The sequence below is a fragment of the Narcine bancroftii genome, chromosome 5 (genome assembly GCF_036971445.1).
Source record: "Narcine bancroftii isolate sNarBan1 chromosome 5, sNarBan1.hap1, whole genome shotgun sequence".
Lineage (NCBI taxonomy): Eukaryota > Metazoa > Chordata > Chondrichthyes > Torpediniformes > Narcinidae > Narcine > Narcine bancroftii.
Window position 1 is genome coordinate 4,530,133 of NC_091473.1, and position 14,966 is coordinate 4,545,098.

Here is a 14,966-nt window from a genome sequence, read left to right on the forward strand (position 1 = left end):
CCGCCAGGCGCTCGGTGATTGTGCAGCGGTGGTGTCAGTCGCACTCAGAGCCGGCGAGTTCGGCCGCTTTAATTACGCCGAGCTAAGAGGGAACCGAAGATTAAAAACCTGGGCTTTAAACCGGCAAATGTCCGTGAGCCTTCTTCCTCAGCCAATTCGAATAAGGAGTTGTATGCTTAAAAACATTATTGATCTGCTTTCAGCTCCGACCAAATTAACCGTGTATGTGTTTACAATAATTGTCTCCATTTTGAATGGAAAATAATCTTTCACATTGCAACGCTTTATCTGTGACCGGTTACTGTGTCAGGTCAAGAATCTCGATAAAGAATGCAATAATTTTATATTCTTTTCACCATTAAAGTGTACATTTCTTTTTTGGAGTGCAGTTACTGTTATAAACATGGCTGTCTGTTTAAACATTAAGAATGCTCCGAAGTAGCTATGTGGCAATGGCCAGATTAGGTTTCCAAGTGATGTTTCAGCGTTTAATTTTTGGGGGGGGGGGGGGGGGGGGGCAAGTCAACTACAATAAAAACAGGAAATGTTGGAAATACCAAGCAGCTCAGATCGCCTTCGAGGAAAGAGAGTTTACATTTAAGGTCAAAGGATACTTTTCAGGGTTTTCTTTTTAATCTCTCACCTTGGACGAAATAGAAAAGGATTCGTGATGTCAATAAAGCAAAACAAAAAGGAGATGGTCCCCTCTCCAGTCCGAGATTTGAAAAATAGTAAGAGTAGCTAGTGAGCCTGTAACAGAGTTTCAGTTGCAGCATGTTTTACTTGTTCGGTAGTTCACAAGGAGAAGCCTGGATGGTTAAGCAGCTATTTAGAAAACGACTTGGAGCAGGTTTGGATGGGGCACACCTGTTCTTGGCACTGAGTGCCAATATGCAACCAGGGATTGGAAAGGTTGCTTTAAAGTCCAAAACAGAAACAAACCTATAAATTAAAGGCCTTGCATTTCTATAATGCCGTTCATGAGCTCAGTGTATCCCAAAGTGTTTTGCACTTTGGTGCAAATATTCACTATTGCAATGTGATACAGCACGCTTCTACATAGAGTATTGTGACAATCAGATAATTCGACATTAGCGTCATTGATAAAATTAAACATGATTTGTGAGTGAAGTTGAACCGGCGTGGACTCGAAGGGCCGATATGGCCTGTTTCCACACTGTAAACTGTTCTATGTTATATGGATGTTTGCTGTGTAATTTTTGTGCAAAGATACACTTGTATTTGATGTAACAGATATCACTTTTAATAGTTATGGATATTCTGCTGATCAAACCTGTTAGGCCTTGTTAATTTGTTTCTTTAGTCTCTCATGACGTATTATTTGGCATTAAAAATAGTTGAGGTAAATAGGAATTTTGATTATGAAGAAACCAGGAAACCAGATTGAGGCATAGATACAAGTCAGTGCTGATAATATTACATGAAATGGTGGGAGATGCATACACAACATGGACTTCTTGATCTGAATGGTCTGCTTCAGGGCTGTATATTTCAATGTTATGACATCAAGACTCGATTATAAGGCCATCTCCAATTTCATCACGTGTTGTTATTGTACAATATTAGGCAGTTGAATTGTGCTCATTTAAAAAAAGTTTCAAACAATTTCTTCAAGTAATACATTGCTGCTGCAATTGCTCTGTTTCACATGAACATGTATAACTTACTTTCGTGTCCTTTGGCAGCAATGATGATTGTACTAAAACTTAATTAACTTTGAAAATTATATCTTCAAAATTAATTTGGTTAAATTTCACATCCATTCACTAATGTTACGTAAATAACTTTTTAATTAACATATTAAAAGCTTACCATATCATTTTGGAATTTAGTTTGTGAAACTGTTTTACAGAAGCCTGAAAAAAAAAATTTCTGTGTTCTTGCTACAATCTCAGCATCTGTAGACTTTCATGTTTCACGAAAGTAGTCTGAAGTTGTTTTATGTATAAGAATGTAATTTAGTTGTATACCTTTTTCAAGTTACTTAGTTTGGAACATATTCAAGATGGTACATGTTCCATCAGTAACTTTTTACCCACTTATTGGGTTACAGTTGTAATCATAAGAATGTAAGAAATAGGAGTAGGGCCATAGTCACCTCTGCTATTTAATAAGATCGTGCCTGATTTGGCCGTGGACTCCGTCCTACCTACTGCCTTTTCCCTAGAGCTCTTTATTCCCCTATTCTTCAAACATCTATCTATCTGTGTCTTAACTATGTTTAATGAGGCAGCCTCTGCTGGTTCATTGGGCAGAGAATTCCACAGATTCACTAACCCTGAATCTTAAAGCTGTATACCCTGTGTAGTTCTGGTAACACCTACCAGTGGAAACTACCTCCTTGCATCTATCTTCCATTTTGTCTATTTCTTTCATGATTTTATAAGTTTCTATAACATTCCCCCCCCCCTCTACTCCAATGTTCCAGGCAACTTAATCTCTCCTCCAAAGCTCATCCCTCATTTATTGAATCATCCTCGTGAACCTACACTGCTGTGAAATTCAGTATATCCTTTCTCAAGTAAGGAGACCAGAATTGCACACAGTATCAGCTAATTCCAGGTAGGTGAGGGAAGGGAGGAGAATAACATTGGTTTTGTCGTTAAGTACTCCCTGTGAATGGTCAGAGTGGCATTAGTGTTATTAAATACTCCCTGTGAATGGTCAGAGTGGCATTAGTGTTGGTCAGAAATTAGGTTGGCAACCATTTTTTGACTTGCAATCTGTAAGAGTATACAGCAACATGCAGTGTCCCTTCTGCTGAACACAACCATGAACAAAACATAAAGCCAGAGGAGGAAAGAGTATTTGATTGGAAATATATTCAATTGGTAGGTCATGCTTTTCAGTTTTGTCTCAAAGACTCAGAGCCTGCGTTTACTGGACCATGCCTCCAATATGTATAAATGCTATTTAGCCTTTTTCTTTTGCACGTCATGTCGAAGATTAAGATATCTTAATTTTAAAATGGCTATTTCATCATTCATAGAGCAATGGAACAAATGTGCTGATCATATTTCTTCCACTTGGTTTCCAGCATCTTACGAAAGTATGTCTTTTTTATCAATAACAGTATGAATATAGTCTTGTGGTCTGGCACAATGTTATGCAAGAATTGAAGTTAATCCCTTCACATCTTTATCCCAAGATCACATGTACATCCCAGGCTCATGTTACCTATTTGTTTGCATTCTAATTCCACTGTGAAGAGCATGACTGATTGCAGAATCCAGTGGATACCACTTGGCAGCCTTCAGTGATAAACTAAGTAAATAATTGTGAGTTGCCAGAAACAAAACTGGGCTTTGGCAAAAATAATCAATAAATCATAAATTTTGCTTTCTTCCCAAAACAGTGTTAACATTGATTACCTTCAGCACCACGATGGATTCCATTCACTGTTAATGTTTTGTTTTCAATTGTCAGAAACTTTCAGAAGATTGAGCCACCTGTTTACTTAATCATGAATACCGTGTGCTGTAGACCTGAATAATGCATTGGTGTTGTATTTTGTAGGGAAGTCATCTTGCTCTCATTCCATTAGTTATGATTAGATTGTACATTTTCCTTTTGTGTAACAATATATTTCAACCATGAGAAAAATAGGATTTTCCCAGTAGAATTAAGATGTATACTAGATTAAGAAATAGTGAAACACAAAAACTGCAGATGCTAAAATCTTGTTTGAACAAAGAGAAGCTGGATGGGGTCTCTATGGAATCAATGGGGAATTAAATAGTAATCTGTTCAGATTAACATGTCTGGTAATTTTGAAGATTTAATTTGACTTTAAGTAGTAAAATAGGTTGTACTGTTGTGTAAAATAAATGCTGATTCAAAACCCTTCAAAAGAGTTAATAATCTTTCAGGTAATGCTGGCTTTGTAGGTAGCAACATCTGTCAAGAGAGAAATGGTAAAAGATTACAGACCTAAAATGTTGATTTTGTTCTCGACAGATGCTGCCAGATTTCCTGAGAACTTTCAATATTTTCTTTCTATGTTTCAGGTATCCATCATTCCAATGTTTAGATTTTGAATTGATATGTAACACTATTTTCATTTTTTTAGTGGTTGCATTCAGTTGGAATCCTCTATCTTAAGAATGAAAAGGGAGGGAGTGAAAAAAAAATCCAAGAAAGTCTCTGATCAGTCAGCAACAATGAAAGAGAAAAAGAGCTGGTCAAAGATCCTTCATTGGAAAAAATAAACAGAGAACTGATCAGAATTTATGCTTCAAAATTTCTGAGAAAAGAGGTTTTTTTGTATGTTGAGCCGAAACACTTGTTTGAGATCCAGACCAACATGTTTGACTTTGTTCACATGCAGTGTTGTATTTATGGCACTCTTTTCAGTTGGTCTGAATACAATAGTATTAAACATATTTTCAAGATGACTGGAGAAAAGCAAAAAAATGGTCCGCCTCTGGTTTCATGGCTGGGCAACTTATTGTCCAGAGATGAGAAGTAGAGGGCTGTTTGGTTCAAAACTGGATGTGCTTTAGTTCAAGTGCTTTCAATCACCTAATGTGACTCGTGCTTCACCAGAACTACTCATCAGGGAGAAAATTAATCTAACAGCCAATGTGTTTACAGCAGAGTTTTGTAATCTTTGTACCCTAGTGAAATAGCTCACTTGTGATCCTTTCATTAAGGGATTATTTAGCTGAGACCTGAATTTGTTTTGCTAAGCAGTGTACCATTGTAAGGAGGAATTGTATGTGATTTTTAGAATAATTTTGAATCTTGCTATCAACAGGAATAATACTGTGCCCATATATATTAAAAAGGAGAGCCAACAGTTCACTAATTGATGTCTGCTTAATAATTAACATGTTTGAGCAACACTTTCATGTTTGCTTTACATTCAGAAGTAAATCAATATTGGTGCTTCACTAACATGCCCATGTCAAGTCTTGTGTATTGTATTTCCTGAAATTGGTTTTCTTTTCAAACTTCACTCGCCTGGTACAGTGAAGTAATATGGAACATGGTAATGTTAATCTCATTATGAGATTCTAATTGCAGATTCTTGATTAACTGTCAGGATTTCTCAAAGGGTTACTGAGTAAAATTTACTTGACAAGATAATCTCTTTGGTTGTTCAGTCAGACAACTTTAAATTTTCCTTTGTACGTTTTGTAGCCCTTGAGTAGTAAAAAATACAAGTAGTAAGCTTTGTGTTTACACTTAATGGTAGGAACCCAGTAAAAATACCACTTATACTCATGTAAAAGTTGAATTTTCTAGACCATTTTTTAATGTTAAATTAATGGGGTCGACTTTTGAGGGGCTGAAATTCACATTAGAATCCAAAATACTGTATCAGTAGCAGAAGTCATAATGTTCTCTAAACAAAAACAAAAAAAATGTAATAATAGTCTGTGCATCAAAACACTCGTACTAACAGGTAACAAAAACCATGAGTAAAGCGTGAAAGTCTACAGGCACCGTGATTGAAGTAAAAACAGCGTTGGGGAGGGTGATGGGAAGAAAGGGGGAGCTCAAAGGAAGAGATGGGGGTTGAGTGGAGAGAGGAGTGAGGGGATAGAGAGGGATAGTTGGGGGAGGGGGGGAATGAGCCTGTGGGATCCAGCAATAGAGCTTTCCAAGATGTCAGCCTTTTGGAGGCTGAGGTTGGTGTGGGAACTGGTGAGAGAGATGGCATGGATGCTGGACAAAGGTAGATCTGAGTTGTTGGGAACTCCCATCTGTGGGCAACTGGGATGGGGTGGGAAATACACATTGAAGGTGTTGGGACCTCCAGCCTGCAGGCAGCCAGAGCCAAGGTGAGAGACTAAGACCGACTTTTACATGAGATATATGCAAAATTCCAGATTTAAATTAAAAAAAATTTTAGACATAATGCACGATAACAAGCCATTTTGGCTCATGAGTTTGTGCCGCCCAATTTACACCCCATTAATCTACACCCCAGTATGTTTTGAACGGTGGGAGGAAACCGGAGCCCCCAGAGCAAATCCACACAGACGTGGGGAGAATGTACAAATTCCTCACAGAGAGTGCGGGATTTAAACCCCCATCCAGACCCAATCGCTGGCGCTATGAAGGCATTGCGCTGAGACCAACTTTTACATGAGTATATACGGCATTCCTGAAATAAGTAATAATTTTCATTTGAAACTGATGACACTGTCATATTCTTTGACCGAAGTAACAAATCAGTGATGATCTTGCTGAATGGTTGAACAAGCTTAAGAAGCATGGAGGCCTATTCCCATTTCTCTTCTTCTATTATTTGCATAGCTTGTTTGTTGATGTGGTAAATAAGTATATAGTGGAAATGGTTGTGTTGTTAAGTTTAGCATTTTATTTCAAATGAGATACCAATGGTGGCCACATTTTAGAATGCATGAAATTGGGAGTACCACACCAAGCTAAGACCATTCTAAAGTTCGACTAGGTCATGTATGATGCCATAAAGTGGGCTTTATTTACAGATCAGAGAATAGCTTCAAAAGTCTATTCTGAGGGTTAAAAATATCAATATTGATGATAGGTTTTAATTTCAGATAAATGTTTAATAAACAGTAAAGCAATATAAAGAGAAATAATTACTTGAAAGTCTATATTTTTATACAAATTACCAAGGCACAATGCAAGAGAATACTTCTCATCATCTGCCTGGATGATTGCAGCTCAAACAGTTCTCAAGAAGTTTGACATCATCCAGAAGAAAACAGCCCACGTGCCTGGCATTCATCCGCCATCATAATCAATCATTGTGCCCATTGTGGTCCACATTGGCTGCAGAATGTGTAATCCACAAATGTACTGCAGTAACATGCTTGTGCTATTCCAACAGCACCTCCCAAACCAGCAACTGAAAGCAACCAGAATCAGAATTTATTGTATGAACAAGTCATGAAATTTGGTGTTCTGCAACAGCATCTTAGTGCAATCATTCATATTATAACCATCTTACAACATTACTAAAAATAAAAAATAAAATAAAAATTTTTAAAAATTAAAAAGTAAGACCATGTCATTAGTTCATTGATTATTCAAGAATCTGATGGCAGTGGGAAGAAGCTGTCCTCGTGCTGTTGAGTGCTCATCTTTAGGCTCCTGTAACTTTTTCCAGATTGTAGCAAAGTGAAGAAGGCATAGCCTGGGTGGTGGGAGTCTTTGAGGATAGAGACTGCTTTTTTTTTTAAAAGACTTTGCCTCGTGTAGATGTCCTCAATGGCGTGAAGTCTGGTGCCTGTGATGTTGCAGGCAGAGTTAACAACTGTCAGGAGTTTATTCTTGTCCTGAGAGTTGGCACCTCCATACTTGGCAGTGATGTAACCAGCCAGAATACTCTCTGTGGTACACTTGTAGAAGTTTACAAGTGTTTTTGGTGATATATTGAATCTCCTCAGACACCTCACAAAGTATAGCCGCTGGCGAGCCTTCTTTGTGATTGCATCGGGGGGAGAGGGGGGTGGGTATGGCCATGCTGGGTGGATGAGCAGACGTGCTTCTCCGAGCTCTCTGAGAAAAGTTACTAAAAGACAACCAAAATGTGGTTTTGATAGAATTTCTTTGACTGGTAAATGTGTGGATATATCTTCTGAAGAAAACTGTTGAAGGATGACTGGAAGATCGCATGGGAAAAAAAAAATCAAAATCAATGATGGAAAAAGCCCTGGCTTCACCAACCACTCCAATGTATAGCTTGGATGGAGTTGCCTCTTCTTCCCAACGAACGCTAAATCTGGAAACTCTGTTGCAAGAATTCGGAGGTCTGGGACAGCATTTCACAAATGTGGAGAATGCTATTAAAGAACTTTCCACTTCAATGGAAGAGGTGGGTGAAGTCCTTAGCGATTTAACTGAAAGAATGGATAGCACTGAGAGAGATCTTGGGAAACATGACAAACAAATTGAAGAATTGCAAAAGCAAGCCGAAAAATGGGTGACAGATAAGCAACTTCTTCTGGACAAACTAGATCAAATGGAGAACTTCAGCGGGAAGAATAATGTGAGAATAGTTGGCCTGAGATAAGATGCAGAAGGCAGAGGTGCTGTGAAATTCTTCAAGACTTGGATCCCTCAAGTCCTTCACACTGAAGAACTTGGCGAACAAGAGAGATGATCCTGAAAGTTGTTTATGAAAATAAACGGAATTCTTGTTCCCCAAGAAATGCAGAGATCAGGTTTTCTCAGGACTTCAGCAACGCAGCAATTTAGAAAAGAAGAGAGTTTGACGTGGTCAAGAGGCAGCTCCGTGAAAAGAACTTTAAGTATGTGATGTTGTACCCAGCGATGCTAAGAGTGGAAATCTCTGAAGGTAACAGAAGATACTTCAAATCGAAAGAGGAGGTGGAGGAGTTTATTTGACAACTATAAAGAGGAGCAAGAAAAGGAAGATAGACATGAGAAAGGTTGACTGTGAAAAGACTGGTGTAAATAAAATGTTTTATGGACATAGTAAAGTTTTATTTTTTTGTGATGGTCGTCTTAATTTTATTAAGAAATGTCAAAGTTTTATCCTATCTATGCTTCTCTGGGAGCTCATAGAGTGGAAAGAAGGTACTGAATGTAACAGTATAGTGCAACTTTGGTTTAAGGGGGGGGTAATGGCATCAGCAGGGGAGTTTAGTTTTCAAGATGACACTTAGGATGGGGTGGTTCTTCTTCCTTATCCCAGAGGCTTTTGCGGGCTTTTTCTCACGAGCCTCTGGGACATCCTGTCTACGTCACCGTCGGAGCAAAGGTTGCTTAATTTTTAGGGTGAGGTTACAGATCATGAAACTGTTTACATTTATTTATCTGCACAGAATTTATAACATGCTGCTATGAATAAGACATTGAAGTTTATAAGTTTTAATGTTAATAGTTTGAATGGGATGGTCAAAAGGAAAAAAATACTTTTACATTTAAAAAAGATAAAAGCCGATATGGTATTTCTCCAAGAAACACATCTTATTAAAGTAGAATACGATAAACTGAAGTGGTTATGGGGTGGGGGGGGGCAGGTCTTCATCATTTAATTCAAGAGCAGAGGGAGTGGCATCCTAATTAATAAAAATGTTCCAATTATCGTAGAAAATATTTCCGTGGACCAAGCAGGTAGATATGTAATGATAAACAGCAAAATTTGTTCTGAATCTTGGATGTTGATGAATATCTATGCCCCAAATTATGATGATGAGGCCTTTATGAAGGATGTTTTTAAAAGTGGCAGAGGGAAGACAAAATATGTTGATTGGTGGAGACTTTAATTTTTGTTTGGATCCAATTCTCGATAAATTGGCAAAAGCAGTAACAAGAGCGAAGGCAGCTAAGTTAACGCTTTCATATATGAAATACTTAAATTTGATGGATGCGTGGAGGCATCCAATCCTAAGAAAAGAGGTTACTCGTTTTATTTATTTAAAAAAAAATGTGATTCACATTTGGTTTGGTTCAAGTCTTGGTTTTTATTATTGTCGAGTTTGAAGGACAGAGTAGTAAAAACCGAATACTTTCCCAGATTGCATTCGCATCATTCACCACCAACTTTCGTAATATAAACATCAGAGAAACAGGAAAGTAAATATAGGTAGCGATTGAATATGATGTTGCTAAAAAGGGAGGATTTTAGACAATTTATAAGACGGCAGATTGAATTTTTTTCGTGAAACAAATTTAGGATCAATATTTTTTTTTAATATAGGATATATTAAAGGCATACTTAAGAGGACAAATCATTTCATTTACAAAAAAATTAAAAGAGAATTTAATGTTGAAATAAATAAGATAGAGAAAGAAATGGGGGAATTAGAAAAAGAATATCAGAGAACAGGATAAATATAGAATAATGGAAAATAAGAAAATTCAATACAACACTTTGTAAACATATAGTAGAGAAGACAATACAAAACAGAAATACTACATATTAGGAGAAAGGGCACAAAGAGTTCTGGCATGGCAAGCAAAGGCTGAAGAATCAGCAAGAGCTATAAATGCTATACAGAAGGAAAATGATAAAATTACATGATCATAAAGAGATAAATGAAATATTTAAACAATATTATAAAACTTATACAAATCTGACTCCCTGAGAGACGAGGCTGAAATAGAGAAATCCCTGGATGGTGTGGAACTCCTTAAGTTGAATGATGAGGACAGACAGGAATTAGATTTACATTTTACTATGGAGGAAATTGAAAAAGCATTAGGAACTCTTCAGGCTAACAAAACTCCGGGTGAGGATGGATTCTCGGCTGAGTTTTATAAAGAATTTCAAGATTTGCATTATTCATGGATGTAATAGAGCGAGCAGTAGAAACTCGCTCACTACCAGATTCTTTCTCAATGGCAATAATTACTGGACTGCCAAAAAAGAATAGAGACTCTCTGAAAACTTCTTCTCACTGACCGATATCCCTTTTAAATGCAGACTATGAAATAATAGCAAAAGCACTGGCGAACAGGCTGGGACATTATCTACCTAAATCATTAAATACAGATCAAGTGGGATTTGTTAAGGGTAGACAAGCATCAAATAACCTGGCATGATTATTTAATATAGTACACTTAGCACAATCAAGTAAGAACCCTAATGTAGTAGTAGTAGTAGATAGACTTGATTGGCCTTTTTTGTTTAAAACATTGGAAAGGTTAGGTAGAGGATGAGGATTTATTAATTGAATCAGGGCATTATATAAAAAAAAAATCAAAAATAATAATTAGCACTCAAATATCAGGCTGCCCCCTCTCTCTGTCATTATTTACATTGGTGATAGAACTTTTAGCAGAAATGATCAAGGGTGATCCTGAAATTAAAGGCTTCGAGGTCGGGCGAGTCCAGGGCTTCTGGTTGGGGAACACCTGGATTCTGCATGTGGGCACACACTCATCCACGCAGGTCTTGATGGTTGATGACACCTGTTGCATATCCTTTCAAGTCTATAGATGATTTCTTGAATATGTTCGAAGCAGTCCTGCAGTCGCTCCTTCAATCCTACTTTCGCCGTCCTCCCCACTGGTACTGTGGTCCTCAATGTCTGCTTATACACCGGGAGGAGAAGTACAGCTCAGTAAGTGTTCTTCATGGTGGTGTAGCAGTGATCAAGTGTGTTGGTTCCTCTGGACTCGCCTGTGACGTGTTGATAGTAGTTTGTCAGAAAATTCTTCAGGTTGGCCTGATTGAAGACCCCTACAATGATCGGGAAGGCATCAGGATGTACTGTCTTATGGCTGTTTATTACAGGGCTCAGTCCCTCCGGTGCCAGCCTGATGTACATTGGCCAGGAGGATGGTAGGGAGCATAAGCTTCAGGGCTTGGCATTTCAGTTGACCTGTAGCCCCCCCCCCCACATCCACGTGGCTGGATCTTCTTTACTTTGCCCATAAGTCTGCTGCTTGTCATTTCTGCGCTGTTTAAATGGTCCATGCGCTGTCCCTTTAAATCACCCGCAATGTTTAAATGTACTGAAAATCTGCATACAGTTCTGTACCAAGAAGGATACTTATCTTAATATTCCTGTTCCAGTAACATACCATCCAAATTTGTAAATACATTAGTAATCTTCCATTATCAAACTCCTGGAATGCCTCCCGAACAGTAATGTAGGTGCACCTTAACCAAAAGGATCTCTATGATTATATGCGCATTCAGAAATGGGCAAGAAGTTCTAGCCTTTCTAATGAGACTCGCATGCCCAAAAATGAGTGGGGAAAAAAAATTGAAAATTAGTTTTAGATTGATGTATTTGAACAGTGTAGAAAGCCATTGTTAAAAATGAACTTTGCCAATTGATTTGTTTGCAAAGTTGAATAAAACATTGATTTTGTGATTTTAATATCTGCTTGCCATTGTGAATGAAAGTGAAGGTGCCAATGAATCTTGGTAGACTTTAGGCATGTAGAACTAGTAAGTGAAAAGCAGCTTTTGATGTATGTGATGGTGGATGGTACAGATAAAGCAAGTTAAAGCTAGCTATCAAACTTCACCATTCTGATTGGCACAAAATAAGAAATTAAGCAGGAGAGACCATCCAGAAAATAGATGCAAGGCTCAAGTAATTGAGAATAATTGATAATAGTTGAGGTTTAAATCCATTGCAGATAGTACCTATGTATATAGTCAGAGGCAGAATTCGATGTCATAGATGACTTCTTCACTCAAGTGCATGATCAGAATGAGCCTTGCAGATAAAGATCCTTCATGAACATGTTCCCACTAAACCACTCCCCAGCTTCTTATCAATAAAATCTGCAATGAGACTGTGGAAAATCATTATTAATTTTTAATATTTTCTATCAATTTCTCAGGCAAGTTGGCTGATGATGATGTGCATCACTGCCTTCAGAAATTGAGCACAACTTTGGCCTGCTGAGGAAAAATTTGTTGATTAAGACTCAAATTGAACGTGAAGCTTGTGCTATATAGAAAAGCAACAATGTATTTGTTGTTCAACATGCACAGGATTTGCTGCAAGTAAATACATTATATTGAAATGATTTTTTTTCCGGCCAAGAAGTAGGTGTGTTGTGTATTTTTTATGATAAATTACAGGTGTTCAGTCCAAAGGTTGTAAAATATGACTTGCATTGATAGAAACAAAAGGCATTGAGTGGGTGGAACCCTAAAAAGCTGGAATATTTGACTCTATATCTTGGATCTCGAATGTGTACATTAAAAAATCCAAAGCCCCTTACCAGATAGAATAGAAGCACGAAAGTCTGCAGATGCTATGATTGTAGTAAAAACACAAAAATCCTTGAGGAACTCAGTCGATCTCACAGCGTGGATAGATGGTAAAGATATATAACTGTGTTTCGGGCTGAAGACAACTTCAGTGGATCCAATCTTGTTTTAACAGGCCAAACATGTGGCACAGGAATAAGGCCCACTTTGAAATGTTTTTCTTACACTTTAGATGCAACTCTCCATTCTGTCTCTTTGCACCCTTTTGTATGATTTGCTCTAGTTATTAATATTACCAAGCAGAATGGTTGTGCAGTTAACATAATTAATACATTTACGAATGTCACCAAAATTGGTGGTGGTGTGGACAGGAATAAATTCAAGGTAGTTATAACGGGATCTCAATGAGTTGGGAATGTGGGTCAAGGAATGGTTAATGTACGCTAATTCTGACACTGAGATGTTGCACTTTAATAAGTCAAACCAGGGTAGAACTTGACCCAGTAAATAGCAGGGCCCTTCAGAGTGCTGTCGAACAGAGAGACCAAGGGTACAGGGGCATAGTTCCCCAAGATTGGTGACTCAGGTGGTGAGGAAGGCATTTGGCATACTTGCCTTCCTTGAGTAAGGTGCTGAATACAAAGTTTGGGACTTCGATACATCTGTAAAAAGTGTTGGTGAAACCACACTTGGAGCACTGCCAGCAGTTCTGATCACCCAGCTACAGAAAGGATGTCACTAAGTTGGAAGAGGTGAAGAGAAGATTTGCCAATATGATACTGGGACTGGAGGGCTTGAGTTATAGGGAGTAGTAGGTTAGAGTGTTTCTTTATTTGCGAAAGCATAGGAGGCTGAAAGGAAACCTTCTAGTGGTTTATAAAATTCCGAGGAGCATGGATATATTGAATGCTCAGTTCATTGCCAAGAGGAGATGATTCTTGAACTAGAGGGCATAGGTTTAAGGGGTGAGAATTTTTTTTAAAAACTCTAGGTAATCTGTATCTGGATATGCTGCCAGAGGAAGCAGCAGAAAAAAAAAGATTTTGATGTGCAAAAGACGTGGACCAATAGATGGGCTTAGAAGGATATGAACTAAATGGAGGCAAGTGAGACTATGACATCATGTCAACTTGGTCAGCATGAATGAGCTGGGCTGAAGGACTTGTCCTGTACTGCGTTGTTGCTTTTTCCACAACATCACAATTTTTTTCTGGTGTCCCTCTCTGTTACCACATTCATCCTGACTCCACGGTTTTAAAACAATATTTCTCCGTTTGCATTTGCTGGAGTCCCACCTGAGTTTTTTGTTCTTTCGGAAGGAAAGAATTTGCAATTAGAAGGTACCCTTAACATTCTTGAAAAATTCCAAAACACAACACACAGAAGATATTTTGAAATCTCACCTTTGTTATGACGTGTACTTATACCTTGCACCTTCATACAATTTTAATATGTTTAAATTGATTTTGTATTTTTGTTGTTTTTTTGCTTTGGTGGAATTGCTTAGGAAAAATTTCCTGAAACCGGATGCACATAACTAAATTGTTTCATGTGAAGCTATATAATTGCCAACTTGGCAATTGTTTCACACTGTACATGTTATTTTACATTTATTTGCATAGCAGTTTGTCAAGATCAAGATTCAATTTATTATCATAGTAATAAAACAGTGTCATATTACATGAAATTTCTTTTTGCCTGCTACAAGGCCACTGGCAGAAATTGCCTAAGTGCATCTTTCAATCAGAAAGAGAGAGAGAAGCAAAAGAGAATTCCCCCCACCCCCCCACCATCCGCGTCACCAAATGTCCATAGATTTGCCTCCAGCGCGTTCGCAGCCGCACAGAGTCCAGTCCAAACATTGGCAACCCAAGCTCCAGAACTCTTCAGTCTCCTCAGCACCTCCTCACATCCCGGTTCTGATACCTGGTACCCCGTCAGCCAGTTCAAGCCAGTCTCCAGCAGTCTGCACCCTGGAGTGAGTCTCCCAACAGCAGTCTTCAGCAGCCCATCACATGCACTGGTCCCTCAGTTGCAGAGCCCCCTCACTGGTCTGCTTCTGTGGTCAATGTCCCTGTGGGTCATCTCCTCCATTTCTCCCTCTCAGTCGGGAGGAGTGGGGGGGAGAGGTGATTTTCCTGTTCTCTGGTGCCCTGTTCCAGTCCTCCACTTCCCTGGAATCTGCAGCCCCTCATGGTTGCTGCCATTTAATAGGTGCTGCCATCTTGGGGACAGACCATTGGCACCCTCAACAGGCCATTTAAACCTCGTGTGGAGCCAACAGCAATGGACTGGATGGCTGAAC

General features: G+C 38.5%; 1 protein-coding gene across 6 annotated transcripts in view; it reads left to right on the plus strand.

Annotated features, from left to right (window-relative positions):
* Window positions 1-45: 45 nt before the first annotated feature.
* Window positions 46-14,966, plus strand: part of twf2 (twinfilin-2) — a 168,235-nt gene continuing 153,314 nt past the window's right edge. For 3 of the 6 annotated variants that reach the window (XM_069936579.1, XM_069936580.1, XM_069936585.1), the window contains exon 1: window positions 10,997-11,048. In XM_069936579.1, the coding sequence (XP_069792680.1) occupies window positions 11,012-11,048 (37 nt within the window). In that variant the 5' untranslated portion in view covers window positions 10,997-11,011. The other 3 variants (XM_069936581.1, XM_069936583.1, XM_069936578.1) reach the window with 3 other exon arrangements.